Below are 21,641 nucleotides of genomic sequence, written 5' to 3'. Positions count from 1 at the left end.
TTCAAACATCTTTATTGTAATACGGTAGATCGTTTTTGAATTAGTAACAACGGGATAATACGGTAACAGTTGAAACGATCTCTTAAAAGCTTGGATTTATTTTTTTTATCCGATTTATAAAAAAATACATGTTAATACATGGTGTGTATGTGAATGAGTGGTATAATTGAAATGACGGTTTCATATTACGCTTTTAAGAATAAAGTCTGTGATTAGTTGTAACAAATGCTCATTAAATCCTATAAACGGTAGATTCATCGTTTCTCTTCCTAACTGTTCGGCGCCTATATCAACTGTTCTCGACATTTTTGCACCGTTTTGAATAAAATCGTCGATATTCTGTAATCGTTGTGCTTGCGATCATGTTTTGTTTTTTTCTCTCACAATGAATCTTGTTTTATCTATTAAACAAAATTGATATTGTACGTTGACTCGTGAAAAATTTACGTCGATGTTTCATTCACACTCAAACTCGCACTACTTTTACTCGTATATTGTCCTTAACTTCTTTCTGGCTGGCTGTCTTTGGATGGATACTGTATTACTGTGTACTGACTAAAACTTATCGATGCAACAGCTAAGAATTTCATTTTTCTCATTTTCTTCTTCTTCTTTACAACTTACGTTTCATTAAAGTTACCGTTTAGGGCAAAAATTAAACTGTTCGATGTATAAAATTGCATATTTCGATCGTGATCTCAAGCAGAGCTCAAATATTGCCTACAGAAGATCTATCATCATAACATTTTGTGTACGTGTTTCTTGTGTTTTTAATATCTGTCTGTACGTTAATTGCATGCTATTCCATAAACTGAAAGATTATATTATCAGTTATCATTCTAACTCGTCTCGATTCAGTTAAAACATCAGCTAGAACAGTGAACAGATACTATGGCATTGGCTATTGATACAACAAAAAAATAGTTAGATCATAGTGTCGAAACGGTTCTTGAATCTAGAAGCGCTGGCAACGTTTGTCTTTGGACGAAATCAATTGTCAAACTTTATACACGGTTACTCTTCGCTTAAAATTCGCGATAAGGAGTTCACCAGCCATATTAAAAAATATATAGATTACTTGGGATGACGATATCTGAATAGATTTCTTAATACTTAATTCGTTAAATACACTTAGACGTTTTGTCATGTTTCCTGTTGATCCTCTTCTTGTTCGGACAACAATGGAATGTCGTTTACCTGATCTACGTTATTGCATTCTGTTTCGTCTTGTTCCGAAAGCAACGGAACCACTTGCTGATTGTTGTTGCCCGTTTCAGATGGTCGTCTACTTTGACCGGGTAAAAACGACATTGGCATCGTGCCTGATGGTGTCGTCGGTGCCGAACGCGATAGCCACCGTTTCGCTTTGTTTTTTGAGCTTGGAAGTCCTAATGGCATATACATTTTTCCACGTGTTCTTCTAGCTTTGTAAGATCCAACGTCTCCTGGACTTAGAGGCCGTTGCGTAGAGCCGTTCGCGTTTGGCGTAGGCAAAACTTGAGGTCGATTCTGATAACAAGGCAAAACGGTGCTATGTCCATTAGGTAACTGTGGTAGCTGTTGTATCTTGTCTAGAAGTTCACGTAACTATAAAACAATTACACGTTATAACAATATATGTTTAATAGAGAAATGATTAACGTTTTAAACAGAACCGAGATGATTAAATACCTCTATTGTTGGACTAGTTGCCCTTGGAGGCGAACACGGAGATTGAGCAGCTAAACTCGATATGTCAGATGTAGTCCTATGATTAGCCAACGATGCAACCGATCCAACATCCATGTTTTCCATTCTCTCGCATTCCACTGCAGAAAGCTCATCCACGCTATTGTTACAAGAATATGGTGGTGGAATTATGGTATTTGCTTCGTTTACCATATTACACATAAAACTGGAGCTTAAAGAATCTAATGTACTCGCATGGGAGAGCGATCTAAAATAACGCATTACAAATCCTGAAGTTCCTTTACCAGATCCTTCGTCATAGCCGATTACCAAAGGATACAGATCTGGTTTGGCTGTAACCTAAAGATTAGAATGTACCGATGTAACACAAGAGGTCTAGTATTGGTAGTATTAACAGGGCACATGGAAGAAAAGCATACCTCACTGTAGGGAGGTGGAAGAGCTTGAACAAAAGAACTACAACGACTGTAATGTGGTGGTGGATACCAAGGAGTTGCGGAAGCTCTATCAGAAGATGTACAATCCTCAACCATAACTGAGCGATGACGTTTCCACAACCAGCAACCACATGCTGCTGCTATAGCCAATCCTATAAGTACAGCTGCCCTGGATAATAAAAAACTTGCGGTCAGCATCATCTGTTAGAAAAGATCAATGGTACTAAAAGCTAAAGAACTAACCATAAGTACCAGTAAGTCCAAAACAGGAAATTAAACATGTCTGATGCAGAGTGAAGTTGAAATACAGCGTAACAACAGCCAAAGGAACAGCACTGTTTTGGAGGAGAGCAGCTAAAAAAGAAAATGATTACTCAAGTTGTTTCAATTCTATGTTAAGTATCTGAGAAGTATAAAGAAAATGCAAACTTACACATGCCCTCCATTGCACAGCCTAGAAGACACCTGAAAAGATCAATAAAAAGGTAAGTATCATTAAATGAAAACAATTAAATATAATGTAATTGAAACATGCAAATTTGTTCAGACGTTTTGTTTAATATTTCCTGCAGGAAGAATGAATTGTGAAAATGGATAAAAAGTAATATTGAAAAATTGAAGAATTTTTAGAAAGATGTGCCACTATACTTGCTGCACCAAAATTCCATCGATAATCTCGTGGCCATCGAGGATCATTCTACTACATACTTAGAAAGGATTGTTTTTGTCACGAGGATACGTGTACGGTGCAATAACAATTCGTCATGTATCATTGGTTCAAGGAAGATGAAGCGTAGCAGTTCTCGAGTTGTCATGAAAAAAAAAGTGGACGTGGAAAAGACTTACGCATGAATGAGAAACACAACGAACAAAGGTTCATTGTCTAGACACGGACGAACCGTGCGTGAAACCGATGTATTGATCGGCCTCAAGTCGAGCAGAATAGAACAAGGAGACACTGGTACACGAGATATGCGCTAACATTCTACAGGGCTATAGCATGCTGCAGCGGTATACGATGGCTGCATCATTAAAACAGTTCTTCGTCGTCGTTCTTACTTGATCGACGAACAACAGCGTCAGAAGTGCAGTCAGCACGAGCACATCCAACGCGCGTCCTACAGCTTGCACCATAATTCTACCACGGAGTGCATGCCACCGCGCCGCCTTATATACCCCGGTTGTCAGATGAAGGCTTTGCCTCTGATATTATTATCCACTTCGCGTCAAAGCGCATCAGCCTGTCTTTGAACATCAAGAATATGAGTATTTAATTTTACATTTATAATTTCGAGACGAATAAATGTATAATTACTTACTTTGTTCAATAAAATTGAATGAATACAAAAGCTGACTACTTTCTACTTTACCGACGCCAAAGTCCGCCATATTAGTTTCGGAAAATCGGTCGATAAGTTACCGAGTAGTTTCAGCCGCTTTTCCTTAGAGGGCGCTAGTAGTTAAAGCTGTAACAGAAACCAGGTCGATAAGTTGCCGAGTAGTTTCAGCCATTCTTAAATAGATAATGTTAGTAGTCGAATTGATAAAATTATTAAAAAATATATATTTATCGTAATTACTGAGCAAGTAGGACAAAAGGCGGGATGTCTGTCTAAGATCGTCAATTCATTTTTCTTCTTTTATATATTAAGAATTTTAATAATCAATATTGTCGGATATATATATATAATATATATATTATATATATAATATAATACATTATATTAATTGAGACAGTATGGACACAACGTATAATTGGCGCGGTAAGGTGACAAATTTGTCCCTTCGTCGGAGGGTTGCCAGCTTCAAGATCGCGGGTTACCTTACTCTCCTGGGTCGCTTTTTATAATTCTTTTTTCTTTTTCTCTCGCTTCTCTCTCGTTTATTTCAACGGGGTTTCTGCGGCCCCAACCGCGGCCGGAGGTTACTCCACGCTTATCACAACAGGTTTTTCTTAAGCATTAAAGTCTTGACGATCGAAATCGTGTGTTCAACCCTGAAGAAAGAGGGTGACAATCTTTTCCAGAGAGAAATCGACTCTAAAGAAACAATCGTCCACGTTTTGGTTACAAACAAAAGGGTTAAGAGAAGAAAAAGATTCAAACGATACGAATCGAGTAGTGTATTTTTAAAACGTTCAGTATAATAGCGAAGTTGTTTTCTCTATATACTATCGGCTCTCTTAAATAAATTAATTTTATTCAATCGTTCAATCAACTGGTCGAATAATAACGGAGGGTTAATCGATCGAATTAATGAAATGAAATACATTAATCGACTTCTCCGAACCACTCTTTCCACAGAGACCTAATTACTACGGCTCTCACCCCTTCCGGTTACCACTATCACCACCTTTGTCACAGCCCTCCCCCTCGTCCCGGTTATCTCACCAAGGCCAACCACCCTCGACATTTATAATCTTCCAATCCTCATCATTTTTTCTTCATTTTTATTTCTCTTCAATTTCTTTCGTTTCTTGCCACCTTCCTTGCAGCGTATTATACTATTTAGTCTAATCCCTGATATATAACATGAACCTCGTTCACAATCGTAAAAAAAGGATCGTGAGACGAAAATACTTTTCTTATCATTTTTTTCCTTGTCGTGTCTTTCGTGCTCTCTGCTCGCTTTTTTTCTTTATCCACAAACGTGCGTCGAGTATTTTGTACAAGGGTTGCTATTTTGAGATGAAAATTTGTAAAATTCGCGGAGGAATATTATTCGAACATGGGTTTATTAATAATTAAGTTTTATAAAATAAAGTCCACTGTTTGGGGTTGGATCTAATCTTGGTAATATTATTAAAAGAAAGATTGTGCGTTTATCGAAAAAGAAAAATGTTTGAGCTGAAAATATGAATTTCTCAAAATTGCAACCCTCTACCACTCGTCGCATCCCTTGATCGATCTAATCTTCCATTTTTCAAATCGAAATAAATTCATTCATCCCTTTTTCGCCTCGCCTACTTTTTGTACAACCAAATACTACACAGTGTGCTATTTCTCGTTTGCTCAATAAATATTCGATAAATATATATCATTGTATTTCATTATATAATAATATATATATATATTTTTATTGCAGTAGTTAATAGTAATAATAATCGCACTATGTTATCGATCGCGGTCGTCGCGCGTTTTACAATTATTCGGTATATAATTAAACTTTTATCAATTATTATCGTTTACTCTCGTAGCTGAACTTGTACCTGGTTTATGCTCTACAAATTCCTGTTTTCTTTTTTTTCTATTTCAATCAACGAAAAATGAAAAGTACGATCGTTTTCATTCTGTCCGTGTCAAACGAAACGAATAGTACTTCAGTCCTCGAAAATATACTTAAATCCTAGCGGTACAATAATTTTTTTATTTCTTTTCTTTTTTTTTTTTTTAAATTTAATTGCATTTTTATTCAATTGATCGCGTGTTATATCGACGTCTCGATTACACCCCCGACAGTTGCACCTCGAGTTTTGTTACAACGATGAAATCATTACTTTCAATGATTTACTGCGGGTGGCCACCGGGATATGGGTATATTTTCACCCTCGAGCCTGATCGAGACGCGCGACCCATTTTGAGCTCTACCCTCAAGCTTTCTTTTTCCCTATAAAATCACCCCGAACTACGGTCTACTAGTGAAATAAATAATTATCTTACGTAGAAAAATTTCTCGTTCGCCGTGTCGGCCACACTTCCGGTTGCTGCTGACCCCATTTTTCTCTGGACAAAATTCAAATTTCGATCGAATGGTTTATTAAGATTAAAATTGCAATTATTACCACTGTTGGTGCTAATTATACTTGAAAAATAATAACGAGAAGAAGTGGTTGAAGAAGAATGATGAGAGCAGCAACGGTGGTCGTGGGCCTGCCATGGTGCGGACGATTCTTTTAATGCACTTTCGGTTCAAGGCAGCTCGAGACGCTGTACAAAAGTGTATTTTTATTTCATCGCGAAAATGAACGCGACGCGAGCTTGACATTATATTTTTTGAGCAGAAACCTGGAAGGGTGGATTCGAACGGTTGATCGCGAAACGAAGCGAACAAATATAAACGAAGGATCTTACCCCTTTCATTTCTACGAAGCTCACCCCGTATTCTAACATTATTTTACAATTCTTCTATAGTAATTGGCACTCTACACAATTTGGTTTATTCACAATTTTCTAAAAACATGATAAAAAGAGGAATAACGTGTTCGCGTATCCCGGAACCACCCTTGTTTCGTTAGAGTCTTGTTTAACTATAATTTTTCATCATCGAAATTTCTTTGATCGTCGACGACGAGCGCGTCTTCGTTTAACAAAATAAGAACACCGTGTGCCCTTCTTTCACAATCCCTATTGGCATCAAGGAAAGTATTAAAATCCCTTACACGTCTATCGCGATCGTCCTTTCAACCCTTTGACTCTACCACCATCGAACAGAAACATTTATTTACACGACAAATAAAATTCATTACCACGTTTAACTAATTTTCGCAAATTGGGGTGGTTGATCAAGGGGGTGAAAAGGGGTGTGCAGAATCCTCGATCGATGGGATCCAGGGTTACAAAGATCCATACGTCTATCTTTCAACCCCTGTGCGTAATAATAATTATCTGCTGGTTCAGGGTGAACCATCCCTTTCTCTGAAATCGTTCGCGTAGAGCGAAGGTACCTCGACGACACTATTCTTGTCTTTTTATCTTTCAAGCAAACCTATCCAGTTTAACTCTAATTTTATAAAACGCTACTTAACAAGCTACTTAACAAGCCACCTTCGCTTTATTCCCCTAATAAAAATGTCCATCGAGTTGTCGAATAACCCTTTGCCTGGTGACCTTAAAATGCAAGATCGAAGCTAATTAGAATTTCTTATCAATTTTCTTTTCCATTCCATCAACGATATACCGATATAAAAAGAACGGCTCGAGGATTTAGATCCCACGGCAAGGGATTAATAAACAACCCTTCGCCCTTTGATACGCGAACGATTCGTGAAAAATTCACCGAAGACGATGGTTCATCGTGTACACGCGTTAACGTAACTTATCACCTCGAATATTTACACTAATAATCGTTCTCTCCCGTAGTAACCGTATAATCGTAAAGCGATTAATTAGTAGTTTAGTCAATTAATTATTTAATAGTAGTCAGAGCGGCCCTTCACGGTTTTATCGACTTAATTTTAGTGAATAGGCGGTATAATTAGTAACATAGTTATGCGGTTAGCTCGTCCTTCCTCGTGTACAATTAATAGTTATAGTAGCGGTAATAGTAGTAGTATTAGTTTAGAATAGCGCTGCTAGTAGTTAGTAGTAGTAGTAGTAGTAATAGTAGTAGTATTATTGGTGGTGGTGGTGGTGGATGAGTGGTAGTTACTTTTTTTTTTCCTTTCTTATCAATGGCGGTGCTGATGGTGATGGTGGTGATGGTAGTTGTGGTACAGTAGTAGTAGTAGTAGTAGTAAATGATAGTTGCGGCGGTACACGCCTTGTGTAGCGTTAGTAGCGTTACAAGCATTATTATAGGAATATAGTAGCGTCTTATCGCCGGGTTTTTATATCTTATATCAAAGTATTATCTTAAGTTATTGCTAGTTACCGATATTGCTAGTCTCGATCTCTTTGTACTATCACTACGAACCGATTGACAGGGTGCCTTCGTTCTTCCCCATTTGATTTAATTTTATTAAAACAAAGAATATTAATCTTGCTTTATACATATAATACATACAGTTAAGCCTTTCCAACTGGAAGCCATTTTCAATTAGTATGTTAAGGGTAAAAGGGTGCAAGTCCACCCTCGTTACGATCATGTACCATGTTAGAAATTAAGCAGAGAATTAAGGATGAGGAGTGCAATGAAAAATACCAACCAGTGGCTGTTGAACGATAGTCATCTTATTTTCTTGAATTAATCATCGCGTCAACTTAGAATTAGCCAATCTCTTTGTATCGATGAATTTGCACATTGGGATCGAAGTAGTCGCTAATGGGCAAGACGCAGCGCACCCTTTCAACCATCACTCGAACAGAGAAATAAGTACTTAAATGTCACTTTACAAAACTCCAACGAAGAACCGTGTCGTTCCTCGAGGTTCGTGTACCTCACGCTGCCAGGATCACGATTATTCAAACTACTACTAATTCCAACGTTAACCACCGTTCAAACGAAACATTCGAATCGTTATTTTCATTAACAATAACGTATAATTTACAGACCCTTTGTTTCCATCCTCCTCCGCTAGCAGGGAAAGGGGTCAATTCCAAGAGAAAAGAAAAATGAAAGTCTCTTTAACGTACAGTCGACGGAAAGCACTTTGGACAATAATAATAATATGTACAGGGTGTTTCATCGCGTATGTGACCAACCTTACGTTTTACACCTTTAACCGATGACGAACTAACGTTTTATTAAATAAACGAGTTAAACTCTATCGCATAGTAAAATAAAAGAACTTTCGTTACACGTTTTATATCATCTCTTTGAGATTAAAGCGAGTCGCACATATTATGAAGCACCCTGTAGGCTAGGACCTTCGTTGTTGTCGAGTTCGATGTTACAATTAATAATATATCTCGTCACGCGACGTTAACCACTAAATTTCTAAATAGTTAATAACTATAGATCTCTCACTATCTCGAATATCGTCCATCTTCTTCGTTTTCCCATTCGTCTACTTCCATTTGCATTCTTCGCCTTCCATCTTCGCTCTTCCTCTTCCTCCTCTATCGTCTTCGTCGTACTCGCAGCAGTTGAACGTGTATCTTTCTCATTTTTTCTGTACTCTATTCTCGATAATAAATTCAATATTAAATATTCACTTTGTTTCTAACTAGCAGCCTCTGGTGACTAGTCCGCAGCTAGTCTTCCTCTCTGTTTTCATTTCTCCTCGTTGTGTTCACTAGTGTTAGCACTAGCCTGAGCATTTAGGCGATTATTATTTAATTTAACAATACAATTAGAAAGTTATTCAATAATTAATATTTATTATCCGTGGTTCGTGGACCGGTTTTACCATCCGTTCCACCGGACTCGTCGATCGGATCCCCTCGACCTTCTTCTATAATAACAATAATTATTATCATTATATTCATTTCATTTTTTTATTCTCTTCTTGTTCTCTTTCTCTGGGTTTTCTTAAAAACGCTCCAAGAAGAAGAAGCCTCTGCCTCGACTACAAAAAAACCACTTCCGCGGACGCGTCTAAACAAGCGTGTGTGTTCCTTCATAAATATTATAAAAAAATATAATAGAAAATTATAATTTCGTTATAATATTTATAAGCTACTCGAAAAATTGGCACTAGAAAATCTTTTTTCATTTTTTCTTTTATCATTCATTTTTCTCCTCGATGGTTTATTCTAAACCAGGCCTGCTGCACAAGTTGTCTGAATCAATATCATAGTAGCTTTTTCATGGAGATTTGGCTTCAAAGCTTAGTTTACATTGGAACGCTAAGTTATAAAATATAGAGTAACGTTAGTAAACTATAGTGACGGGAAGCTACCAAATTATAGCCACTAGAGAATAGTGATTAAGGGTAGATTAAGTTTACATTGGTATCGTACGAGGTAAAGCACACTAAAGTTCTTGCTTTGCAGGCCTGCTCTGAACCTTCACCTGGAAGAGAATTTCACAGGGAACCGGAAGTTCCTTGGTTCCCTTTCGACACTACTACACTCTAGAATCCTCTAAAATGTTACAAAATACCGCGACGGCGAGGCTGAGCTTAGCCGTCGAAGAGTCTCGCGTGTATGTACAAAAACGCTTTCGGAAGGGCCTCGAAGCAGGAAGAATAGAAATAGATTCGTTTATAAAAACGCGCGAGAAACGATTACTCTACTTAGTTCTCTCTTTCATCTTGTTTGTGTTTGGTGTTTGAATCGTCTGCGGCGTAGTCGACGGGACCGATCGGCGACCGATCGGAGACGCTTTCGATTAGGTGGCGAAATGGGGGTCCTTACTCACGTCCTTCGAGGACATTCAAGAGAGAGAGAGAGAGAGAGAGAGAGAGAGGGAGAGAAAGTTACAAATTAACAGTGTTTCGAGAGAGGAAAACGACGCTTCCGGTGGCGCGGAGACCGTCGCACCGACGAGCGGAAGTAATAATTGACCGAATACGTTAACCCCCTGAGGTCAAAGTGCGTCCTTCATTCTTAAGACAAATTCTCTGTCAGAAACAATATTGACACTATTGTTAATAAATTTTGATAAATCTAAAAGCTAAGTCCTTTGATCCCAAGTTAGAGTAACAGTTAGCTAAGTCGTACCATTTGAAACACACAGAACGTAGGTAGGTTTTCTAACGAAAGGAAAAATCTATACGGAATAGAAGCACGAAAGGTAGGAACTTTTCGAAGCGGTGTCCCTCAGAGGGTTAAAGAGTTAGCCTGGCGGGTGGCAAGGCTCGACCAACGATCGATCGACCCTGGTCTCAGTTTAGTCTCGAGAGTGGCGGGTGGGCCGCTATGCCGGAAGCGCCTCGATCCCTCGACTGTGTCCGCTTAAACTACGATCAGACTCTCAGGCACTCGATTCTCCGCAGGCTTAGGTCGCGAAGCTGAACACGACACGAGGAATCCTGGCGATTCCCCTCCGGCTCAGGGTTATTATCGTACGCGGTGGTGAGTAACGACCCCGTGGAACATGCGAGCTTCTCGAGACTTTCCGCTCTAAGCCTCCAGTGTCACGGGGGAGACTTCGGTCTGCCGCTCTTGTCCTGCATCACTTGTTGCTGCTGCTGCTGCTGTTGTTGCTGCGTTTGTTGTTGCTGCTGCGATTGCTGTTGTTGTTGCTGCTGCGATTGCTGCTGTTGCTGATGGTGATGCGACGTGGGGTCCCCTAGGTCTGTGCTCATCATGTTACCAGCACCGCTCTTGTCCACCACGCTGCTCGTGTGCACTGGATGGAAGTATCGTTCTGCAAGGTTTTGGTAGACCTTTGGTTACATGAATTTAGTAGTATTTATACTTGTCCAGTAGATCAATGCTGTCCACAAGCGGTGGAGTACTCTCTCAGTTGTTACTGACCTTCGTCCATGGTGGATGGCGGCTCGCTGGCGGTTCCTGTGATGATCGGGGCGATCATGTTGTAGTCATCCTCGAGGTTGATGAACGGCGCAGTGTTCCAGCGAGGTGGCACGTTGGACACCGATCTCTGGGTAGCGACTGGCCTCGTCACCGACACCGGCGACGAGAAAAGGGAGAGGTTCGTCGGGGAGATCACCCCCGACATGGAGCTGATGGTAGGATACGTGAATATTTGCTGCGAGAAAAATACAATGTTCCTGTTTATCGGCGAACAATCGTCATCGATAACCTCAGTAAATCTGTTTGTTGCCGAAAAACTTACTTGCCCGGGTTGGGAGTGAAAGTGAGCAAAGGTGTATTCCCTGCTGGTGTGGGGTGCCGTTACCAGGATCCTGGCTGGGCTCTTCCTTCCGGCAGGATCGACGGAACTCTGGCAACCGGAACTGACCAGGCCGACAGCGGCCGCTGCGGCCATCTGCTCTTGACTGGAGGCCAGTTCGGAGGGGTCGGTTGGCGAGGTTGACGAGGTTGGGGGGTGAGTTCGAGCTGGCGACTGTTAACTCGCCGGTCGACCTTATGATGGCGACCGGCCTCGCCATCGGGGCTGGCGGGGGCGGTGGCAGCATCGAGCTCGGATAATACTGTGAGAACTTTTGTATACCAGTGCGGGGTCCGGCTAGCTGCGCCTGGAAATACCACACACCCACCGATCAACGTCGTCGACCCGCGCGTGATCCATTCACCCCGTTTTCTCTTTCCCCGTTTGCTCTTAGCGATGGCAATTCGAAGTTTTAAAGATTCTTTTTTTCAAATTCCCAACACTTTGGTTAATTATAAATAAAAGGACTTAACGACTCGTTTGCCATCGCTAGCTGCGAGCTCTTTTTGCAGATTCCATTCCTTAGACCCCTTGCTTGCGAACGGATCGGTGAAAAAAAGGAGGCATTCGTAAAATTGAGTTCGCAAAGCAAACGAGGGGTTCATTTGGCAGGTAAATTTTGGCACATCAAAAACGCTAAAGAGATTCAACATTCTTACGCTAATTAATTATCGCGTGTACGAATTAATTGCGAAAAATTCAGGGCGATTGGAACACGGATGACGATGCAGGTCGCATAGGACTCGCCACGTTGTCCTCGTCCTTCTAAGAAAAGAGTTCTTCATCGTGACAATTTAAGGGGAAAAGATGAAGAAGGTCTTCCCGAAGAACGATACAATGTGGCGGCTTTAAAAAGGATCCGGAAGCTACCTGGGGCAACTGCTGAGTATTCTCCGCCTCCTGACAAACGAACGTCACGAAATCGGAGAGGGTGTCGTGACCGTTCTCGGGGTACTTGACCACCCCGCTGGAGGCAGGATGCTCTGGCTGGTAGTAGGCTAGCCCGGACATGCTCTGACCGGAACCACCGGCCAGTCCTTCGTGAGGAGAGTGCAATCCTGAAACACAATTCACCACTGTCATCGTCTGACTGTCCCTGTCCTCGGCCACGACCAAACCACCCCCTAAAATTCGACCGTTTCTTCTTAATCGACTCCGTTTCATCCCCTTTCCTTTAATATACAATTCTATATAAAATTGAAAATTCTTTCTTTCCTTTATTCACCAGATGACGAACGTTGACGAACGATTAGCGATTGTTAATTGCTGTTAATAATTATTCGTACATAGAGTTATTAGCCAAGCATTGGGCCGGTTCGAACACGTATACAGAGAATTTAGTAGAAGGGTTAGTAAAACAGAGGTAACGATTGCTGCTGCCAGTCTGTTAGGGGGTGGTTTTAGTGGTACTTCTTAGGAAGAGGGGGCGACCAACTATAACGATCGTGTTAAATATATATGTATATATATATATATATAAGGCACTCCAAGCGTGAAGGCTGGATGGCTGAAATGTACATGTACTTATGTATCTTCGTGTACGTGCGGGCGCGCTGGTGTTCCATCAAGGATCCTCCAATCACTTAATTGTTAATACCTTGACCTCCATACGTGTCATCGATACCATAAAATAACGACAGTCAACGCGTTAACGTTTACATTTGAAATTTAATATTACATTCCGGCGCTCCCACGTACACGTATGTCACGCAACATGTGTTTATATACATGTATGTATATATACATATAGATGTATGTATATATATAATATATATAGACAGAGATAGATATAGTGCAACAACAAACATCAAACAGCAAGATAACAACGATTAAACAACACATCAAAAAACATCAAGGTAACAACATCAACATCAATACAATGATATACATATATATGAGATAATATATATATGTATGTATGTATGTATATATATATGTATATGGTAAACAACAAACACCAACATTGCACAACAATAGAGAATATATATATATAATATATTTATATATATAGGTAGTATCGTACGGAGATAGATAGACAGAGAAACAGACAGAATAGAGATACAATAAACAAGTCTCGACCAAGGTATCAGAAATTAATCGAATTAGTAATCAAGTCAGTTAATGAAGTTAGATAATAATCAATTACTTAATTAGTTCATCCAGCATACGACATACCCAGAGCATTGGCCGTGTGACAGTGAGTGAGATAGAGATAATATATATATGGTGTGCACGTTTTAGACGAGTACAGTCTCGATTTACGAGAGATTTCTGTATGGCTCGGAGAATTTGTAAGGTCTCTAAAAAATATTTTCCAAATATCCCCAAAGTTTGTATAAAAAAAAATCAAATTCTCCGAGACACGAATAACGATCTTTGTTCCATCGCGAACCCTGAATAACTCCCTTCGACTCGAGGCTGTACCCTTAAAAAATAGTAATACGTGAACAGGTGGGTGTAACAGGGTGGGCAGACAGACAGACAGACAGGACAGACAAACAGACAGACAGACAGACGGACAGACAGGACAGCTAGCTTACCAGGTAGACCGGTACTACGCAGTTAGCAAGAAATGCCGTCCGACTGTCTGTCTGTATGTCTCACCGTTTCCAAGCCCCGACACATTCGTTTTCCCTTGATATCGAAATACCGGGGGGCCCCGATTCTTCCCAAATACTTGCGCTTTCTCCCTCGGAAAACGACCGAGCACAAGACAGGCTAAACGAGGCACATCTCGAAACTTGGGTACTTTATCGTTTCGCGTTTACGACAACAGACAGGTCAGTCAGACGGACAGGCACAAAACGGGGGCGTTAGATAAAGAAAAAAAAAAGAAAAAAAAAGAAAAATATACAAATAGACAGTTATACACATACAGTACTATACATACACAGGTGATAAACAGGAATATCGTAGAGTGTACTTTCGTTTCCATACAGAGGCAAACATAAAAAGACATTAAGTTTTTGTTAGATTAGTCGATGGTTTTTCATTTCTTTTGAATTATTTAATTATTAGTATTTTTTTCGCTTTTTAAGGGGTACCATTGTGTACCTCTTATATTGCAAGGTAAATTAAGGAGAATGGAGGGCAATTAAATTCTGAGGGAACTTAAAATTTAAGGGAGAGATTTGCTCTATCCTGTGGTAAAAATTCATTGTAGAAGATAATATTTAATGTTTAGGATAAGAAAATAAGAAAATTGTTAGAAAGCAATCCGAGGAAAATCGTGGAATATTGAATTTTCAGGGAATTTTCCATTTGGCAGTAGTATAGGTCAATGGATGGTCAGACGCGACGCATAAAGTGTTACTCCTGGGTCTGGTCCGATAAATACTGCGAATATCCGCTTGGAGATATAAAAATTTATCGATTGAGAGATTGAATTTAATTTACAAAGGGTATTCTTACTTTGGAAAATCGTTAGAAGCTCTTGATTCCCAAAAATCAACGATGTTTCGTATCTCAATCGATTGGCTATGTGTATCGTATGCCTGAAAGCGGAAGCTTCGTCGATCGTTCAAAGAACGAAAAAGAAACGAAAAAGAAAAAATTCAAAGGAGACTAAAACCGAAAAGTCTATCTCTCATGTACGCGTTCTTCGAAACTACGATAAACATTCGATTGATTCAATTTCTCCAAACGAACCAAGGAAAGAATAAAATCTTCCACAGGCAGACATTTGATTGATAACAAAATTTTGAAATTGAATCATCCAATGGAGAATAAAATGAAAATAAGTGAAAAGAAGAAAGAAAATTCAGCTCGCCTAACAACGACAGCATTGCGCGAACAATCGTGCACACAGCTGCAGGCGGCTATACAAACGTGCCGACAATTATTGCAAACATAGGTGCTTGTACACATCTAATTAATCATCGTGGTATGAAGCTTGAAAAAATGAAAGAGAATCTGAAATAAAAATTGTAATTTGAAATCAAACGTGAGGATATTCTCTACTTGAGAATAAATCTCACATTAAATACAAGACATTAATTATTACAGGATACTTATATTGATAATTACCAGTGAAATGATGGGGCTATATTTGCAGACCGATAAAATAGGTAATCTGTTTGCAATAATTACCGCGATCTCCGCGTATACGTGTATACAGGCACACGCGTATACGAACAGAGATGAATAGATATACAGGGAGATAGACAGATATAGATAGAGATAGATGCAACACCGAGCTAACACACAAAAAATTCTGATTAAGGGGCTAACATGGAGCATTCTTGCTTTCTCGATTGCTCGTTTAGCAGCGGTTTACCGTATCGCAATCAGACGTCAGGTAGATTTCTCGGGGATTCCCCTGTGCCGGACAAAAGGACCATTGCTAATTAGTCCATTTTCTTCTGCCCGCCTGTCCCTCTCCCTTCGTCTCAATCCTCTCTTTTTCAATCGAGCAGATAGGAGACGTTGCAAATGCTTTGGAACGTTTATCAAGGGTTATTTCATTTCTCGCTTGTTTCAAAGCATTTTTATTAACAGAGAGAGAGAGAGAGAGAGAGAGAGAGAGTTGTTTAAATTTCTAATTACCATTAGAAGACGAGTGGAAAGTATAATAATATAAAAACAATAAAAATCAACTGTTAACGTTGAAGTGTAAGGACCTAGTGACGTTATAAAATCAGGAATGCCCCTATCGATCCCGTCCAAAACACGTGGGTCAGAATTGAACGCGAAAGAGTCGGGACGAGAGTTTGCGAATGAAACGAACAGCCAAGCTTGTGGTGTGTAAGAAACAGTGTATACTCTGTCGTGAAACCAATAAAACGCAACCAATGACGATATTACCAAGTGAAACACGGTGCAACAACTACCATCACAACAGCATAGAGTATTTCGAGCTCGTCGAGCAACGGTACAAATCGCAAGAGAAAAGGGGAAAACTTGTGAAACAGAAAGGACAGTGCTTAATTTCTTCTCAAGAGCAAATCCATAAACTTCTATAACAGCTGCTTAAGTTTCCTGATTATCCAGAATGAGAACCTCCTTAGGGATGATGGAGAGTCTTAGCTCGAGCAAACGATAAATTAGAGGCCAGGATCCTCCTGAAATTAAGCACTGCACTTAGCACGATTGGGAGTAGATTTATTGGATTAAGACACCGCTGTCCATGGGATTCTTTATGGAGCTTCCACGAACCCAGGCGATTTCTCACTTACTCTCTGGGTGGATAAGTCACAGGGTGGGTTGTTCTAGGTTAAAGCTGCCCGCAGGAGTCGAAGGTCCTTGAGAGACTTGGGAGTCGATGGGTGCACTGAATAGGGAGACAGGAATATGAAATGGGTGCTAAGGCACGTGGGTACTATTCTAAGTCAATGTTATCCATAGGACCCAAGAAAGGGATCTACGGAAATAGTGAAGGGACAAGGTAGAAGGATGTCACCTGGCTCGGTAGAAACTCCCTAAAGGTGAATGTAAGAGATAAGGTTCGACGTAAGAAGTTCGGAACATCGTGGAGATCGATAGCAAAGGCGTTCGAGGGTTACTTGACGGTGCATGCCTCCTGCGTTCCTCTCCATTTTCTCCTCCTCCATCGATACGCGCCTCCTTTTTCCCTTTTTATTTCACCAAGACTTGTTTGGACAGGGATTTCAAGGCACCTTCGATTCGGGTAATTGATTCGTTTATTCTAAGGAATTCTGCTTCTTGGAAGACGCTCGATCCTTTCGATCCGCAGTAACTCGAGGAAATTTATTTTCTAATCGAATCGATAACGCCTTGGAGATCGAGGTTGCACAGGGGTAGGAGGAAATATTCGAACAGTGTGTAATCTTGATAAAATTGCAAGCGCAGTTTCAGGTGAGGGGATAACGTTTTGTTCGAATACTTTGCTGCAATTGTGTAGCGGTGTTAGTGTGCAAGAGGGTGGATTTTCACGCGGTTAGAAAAAGGCTGTGCGGTGCGAGGCTCGCGGGGACATCGATACACACTCGGCGAGATATAAAGTGGTGTGGTGGATGGGGTGGCCGGGAGCGTGATTGTGCAATTTCCAGCTGCGTCGACGATTCGCTCGTTTCAGCCTGCTGCGATCTCGCGAGCTAATGTCTGCTCTAAAACTTTGAGCCTTTCGAAATTCTCAAGCACCAAAACTTAGAAATGTTGAAATTTTTACAATATGAAAAATTTACAAATTTGTATATTTCAAATAATATCACTGATTACATTTTCGAACCTTCAAATGTAGAAAGTAGCAAACTTTACACCTTTCAGTATATTCTTCGATTCCAAGATAAATTCATCTATCGTATGAAAGTTCAGCCCCATAGAAACTCTTTCAATTTTCTCTTACTATTTCCTATAGAACGATCGCAATGAAGCTTGAACGCACGAATCGTCAGTTTCCAATTTCACGATACAGTATGCACAGAAGAGAAACAAAGAGTCGCATTCTACGAAACTAATATATATTTATGTGTATCTCATAAAACGTTCCAAAGTTTTGCATCGATCTACACGGTGTCCTTATACGTGTATGTGTGATTTCTGTGAGAAAGAAAGAGAAAAAGAGAAGAAAGTAAGGAAAAGGAGAGAGACGACAGAGAGCAGATAGTGAGAAAAGAAACAACCATGGAAAGGAAAAATGACAAACGTGATAGCAATAGAGAAAAATATATATATATATTCGAGCGTATACGACATCGTGATGCATGTGTATTGGTACACTCTTTACAGACACGTGGATTTCTTTATTAAAAAAATATTTGTTTGTTCACGGTGATTGTCAGCTCCGCTTTGAAATTTGGAAAGTTTGAAAGTTTCAAACTACTGAAATTTGGGAGATGGGAAGCTTGGGAGTTTGGAAATTTAGAAATTTCGTAATTTGGAAATTTGGAAATTTGGAAATTTAGAAATTAGGTAATTTGGAAATCTGGAAATTTAGAAGCTTGGTAATTTGGTAATTTGGAAATTTGGAAATTTAGAAGCTTGGTAATTTGGTAATTTGGAAATTTAGAAATTAGGTAATTTGGAAATCTGGAAATTTAGAAATTTGGTATATTTGGAAATTTGGAAATTTAGAAATTTAGTAATTTAGTAATTTGGAAATTTAGAAATTTGGTAATTTGAAAATTTAGAAATTAGGTAATTTGGTAATTTGGAAATTTGGAAATTTAGAAACTTTGAAGCTATGCAACCGTGAAATTTTTCAATCGAAACACGTGTCCGTCGCGTGTATACGAATACACGTCTATACATTGACAATATATACGTATACGATACGTGATAAATATATAGAGATAGATAGATATGTATATATATATGTATAGATATATAGAACAGTCAATAACCAGTCACAAAGTACCTTTTAGTCGAGTTAGCGAGCTTCTCTCTACGCTCGGGCTCAGACTGAAACAGAGATCATCACGTGTCATTTTCACGCGACATTATCAATGGCACTTGGCCATTGATCATCGATCATCGATCCTGCAGATCGTTCGAAACCTTCTGCTCGCTGTTCTTCAAGATATTTTTCCTGGTCCCGATCCTATTTCGTTTTCAACATTTATCTCAGACAACATCGATGCTTTCTCTAAATGATTATTCCTCGATGGAAATAATGGTGATTGTTTCGAAGGATTTGTTTAAGGAGGATGGTAAGTTTTCTTGGACGTCCTTGTATTTTATTCGACTGGTCGAAAAGTCGCGTCAAGTCCCACTAACCTACTTTCGAGCATCTCGTTCCTAATATAAAAGTACGTTCTCATTTTCATCGGACAATCGGTATAACAGACGATTATTTACTATTACTTACTCTTTTTCATTTTTTTTCCAAATTTTCTCTAATTCCAACCAAGTCTTTCCCTTCCATAAATTTCTCAAAAATAAACAAAAAAATAAATCGTGGAAGTTGTTGGAAAGTGGGTTAGCGAGACAACGTGGACGCTCGACGATCGATCAAGTAATCGCGAGGATCGAGATCCAGGAAAGGAGCGATTTTTACTTACATGATGCCTGGCTGAGCTCAGTTTGGGTCTATCGCACACTGGACATTCGAGGCGGCAAATGTCGGTGAGGATGTTCGAGCTTGGCTGCGCGAAGCAACGAGGATGCACATTAAAAACGCATAAACCCCTGGTATAGGGGAAAAACACGACTTCCGCATGAATATACGGCACTCGGCGGGGTTAATGTCTCCGAGATGCTGCGAAAACTGTTTCGATCGTAATAATGTCGATTTTTTATCTCTCAACCCTTTCTCGGAAATAAATACGATTCGTTAAAAAAAAAAACAATTTAAGCAACGGAATTCGAAAAATACATTCGTAAAATTCAGCAGTCAGCTCGAACATCGACGAATGACGCGGAACCGGTGATGGACGAGGGTCAAGAATGACCGATGCGAGCGAACGACGGTGAAAATAATACACGGACGTTCTTGGACGTCCAAAGAACAGGGTGGGTCACTCTCATTCTTCTCTTTTGACGTTACTTTGTTAGGTGTCTCGTGTTAGTGAACTCGTCAGGCAAAAGCGGACAAAACTGAAGCGCAGAGATATATAGGGTAAAAGGGGGATGATGTTCCTTCGATTACAACCCTTCCTGTTGGGCTTCACGGACAGATAAAACAGAGAACAGAGGGGTGGAGGTAGGTTTGGGAGAAACGACGAAGATTCGAGAGACCATTTCTGTGTGCTGTGTCATTGCTCAACTTCCGGTCTCTAGCGAAGGGTGCATTCCGACATTGCAGGGTACTTACAGTTCTCCCCGTAATCAAACGCTGTGTCAAGAAAAAAAAAAAAAGAGAGAACGCGTTTCCGATTGATTTCTTTCGAGGGTCTTTCTGGGTTACATCCTTAAGGAGATCGTTAATAACGTTTCTTTTGGGCATCCGGTGTATTGGGCTGGCTTTGAAGGGTGTCTCGACGCGTCAACGCTCTAAGGGTGCATTCAAACGTCTGCGCACTTATTCAATTACGATATTTTATATTTTGAAGAGTATACGCGTCGAGACACCGCTAATTAACACTTGCTGCTAAATATTGGTCGGAGGATCCCTTGATAAAGTCGAATTTCATTTCTAAGTTTTCAAGTAACTTCAAAAATTCTATTTGACAATCGGGAAGATTTTTGGAAAGCTTCAAAAAATCAAAGGATCCTCCGGTTAGTGGAAAAGTCTTCCGATGGGTATTTTCCAGTTATGTATGCTAAATATGGATAAAATGAGCGTTTGATAGCGTCACATACCCGTCTGCGAGTGCGGAGAGTCCATTCCACGATGACCATCCTCGGGCCTGAGGACCGGCGAGAAGGTCGGCGCACTCGAAACGGAAACCGTCGGGGCTTTTTCAGTCTTGTCGTTCCGTATGAGCTGGTGCACCGGTGGTGGGCCTATAAAAAAAAAGAACGAACAAAATTGAATAATATTCCTCGCGATAGAATGAATCTTGAATCGAAGTCCTCGTCTAGTCGGTTCCGCTACCAGTTCGAAAATATTTGTAAAGAAAGAGGAAGAAAGTTAAGAGTAAAGGAAAGATACAAGGGAAAGAAGATAAAGAGAAGCTTAAGTAAACAGTGAAACGAAAGAGCTCGACTTTGTTCGCCCGAGGGTAGCGCGACTTTAAAAGCTCGATCTATTTAAGGAAAAATATTCCTACTCTCCTAGTATTTACTTAGATTCACGAAATTTCATGATTTTTCCTATCTAGCTTCTCTATATTTCAATTGCACCATGCTTATTTCAAATGATCAATTCCACTTACAAAAATCTCTTTACATTTTTCCTTCTAAGATCCAGCTGAATGGCACCGATCGTGAAAGAAAAATTTTCTTATTCTCTTTTTGTATTCCCTCTGCTTTATATTCCCTTACATTCTTTCGTATCTGCATTCAGCCAGCTAACAAAGAGTGTTTTTCTCAACGAACGAGCCACGTTATTTTATTCACAATTTCGCGCAAGACTTACGTGAAACAATCTAATAAATCATAGATTAGAATTCGGATCGAAAGTTTGGGAATTAATAGTTTTGAAAAATTTCTATCATAACTTGACGGAAACAAAGGATAACTCCGTAAAGAAAATAAAAACTAGTTCCAACTCTTAGATCAAGAGGAAGAACACGTCATAAAGAAGAAATCTATCAAACTGCACGATGTCCTTGGCAC

At 39.8% G+C, this 21,641-nt stretch overlaps 2 protein-coding genes across 4 annotated transcripts in view; both read right to left on the bottom strand.

The window, feature by feature from the left end:
- Positions 1-80: 80 nt before the first annotated feature.
- Positions 81-3,536, bottom strand: LOC114877752. 3 transcript variants are annotated; one of them, XM_029190728.2, is made up of 7 exons: positions 3,446-3,536; positions 3,186-3,371; positions 2,560-2,591; positions 2,370-2,480; positions 2,109-2,295; positions 1,672-2,028; positions 81-1,587 (listed from the first exon to the last, which is right to left on the bottom strand). In XM_029190728.2, exons 2-7 carry the CDS (start codon positions 3,258-3,260, stop codon positions 1,144-1,146), a joined length of 1,206 nt encoding a protein of 401 aa, XP_029046561.1. In that variant the 5' UTR covers positions 3,261-3,371; positions 3,446-3,536; the 3' UTR covers positions 81-1,143. The 3 variants fall into 3 exon arrangements, with proteins under 3 accessions (XP_029046561.1, XP_029046563.1, XP_029046562.1); XM_029190730.2 differs by having other exon boundaries at positions 2,973-3,371; positions 3,446-3,534; XM_029190729.2 differs by lacking the exons at positions 3,186-3,371; positions 3,446-3,536 and adding an exon at positions 2,775-2,945.
- Positions 3,537-7,992: 4,456 nt separating this feature from the next.
- Positions 7,993-21,641, bottom strand: part of LOC114877749 (nuclear factor 1 X-type) — a 42,253-nt gene continuing 28,604 nt past the window's right edge. Inside the window, 6 exon segments of the mRNA XM_029190717.2 lie at positions 7,993-11,036; positions 11,147-11,381; positions 11,469-11,681; positions 11,683-11,832; positions 12,396-12,583; positions 20,724-20,867. Coding sequence (XP_029046550.2) covers positions 10,804-11,036; positions 11,147-11,381; positions 11,469-11,681; positions 11,683-11,832; positions 12,396-12,583; positions 20,724-20,867 — 1,163 coding nt within the window. The 3' untranslated portion in view covers positions 7,993-10,803.

The sequence above is a fragment of the Osmia bicornis genome, chromosome 11 (assembly GCF_907164935.1).
Source record: "Osmia bicornis bicornis chromosome 11, iOsmBic2.1, whole genome shotgun sequence".
Classification (NCBI taxonomy): Eukaryota; Metazoa; Arthropoda; class Insecta; order Hymenoptera; family Megachilidae; genus Osmia; species Osmia bicornis.
The sequence above is the reverse complement of the archived record's forward strand: the minus strand, read 5'-3'. Positions and strand labels throughout refer to the sequence as shown.

Excerpts from the sequence above, each read along its gene's own strand:
- LOC114877752 (XM_029190728.2), bottom strand. The coding sequence starts at position 3,260 with ATGGTGCAAGCTGTAGGACGCGCGTTGGATGTGCTCGTGCTGACTGCA. Across the intron at positions 2,029-2,108 it reads TTCCACCTCCCTACAGTGAG|GTTACAGCCAAACCAGATCT; the intron begins GTATGCTTTTCT and ends TCTAATCTTTAG. Across the intron at positions 1,588-1,671 it reads CAACTAGTCCAACAATAGAG|TTACGTGAACTTCTAGACAA; the intron begins GTATTTAATCAT and ends ATTGTTTTATAG.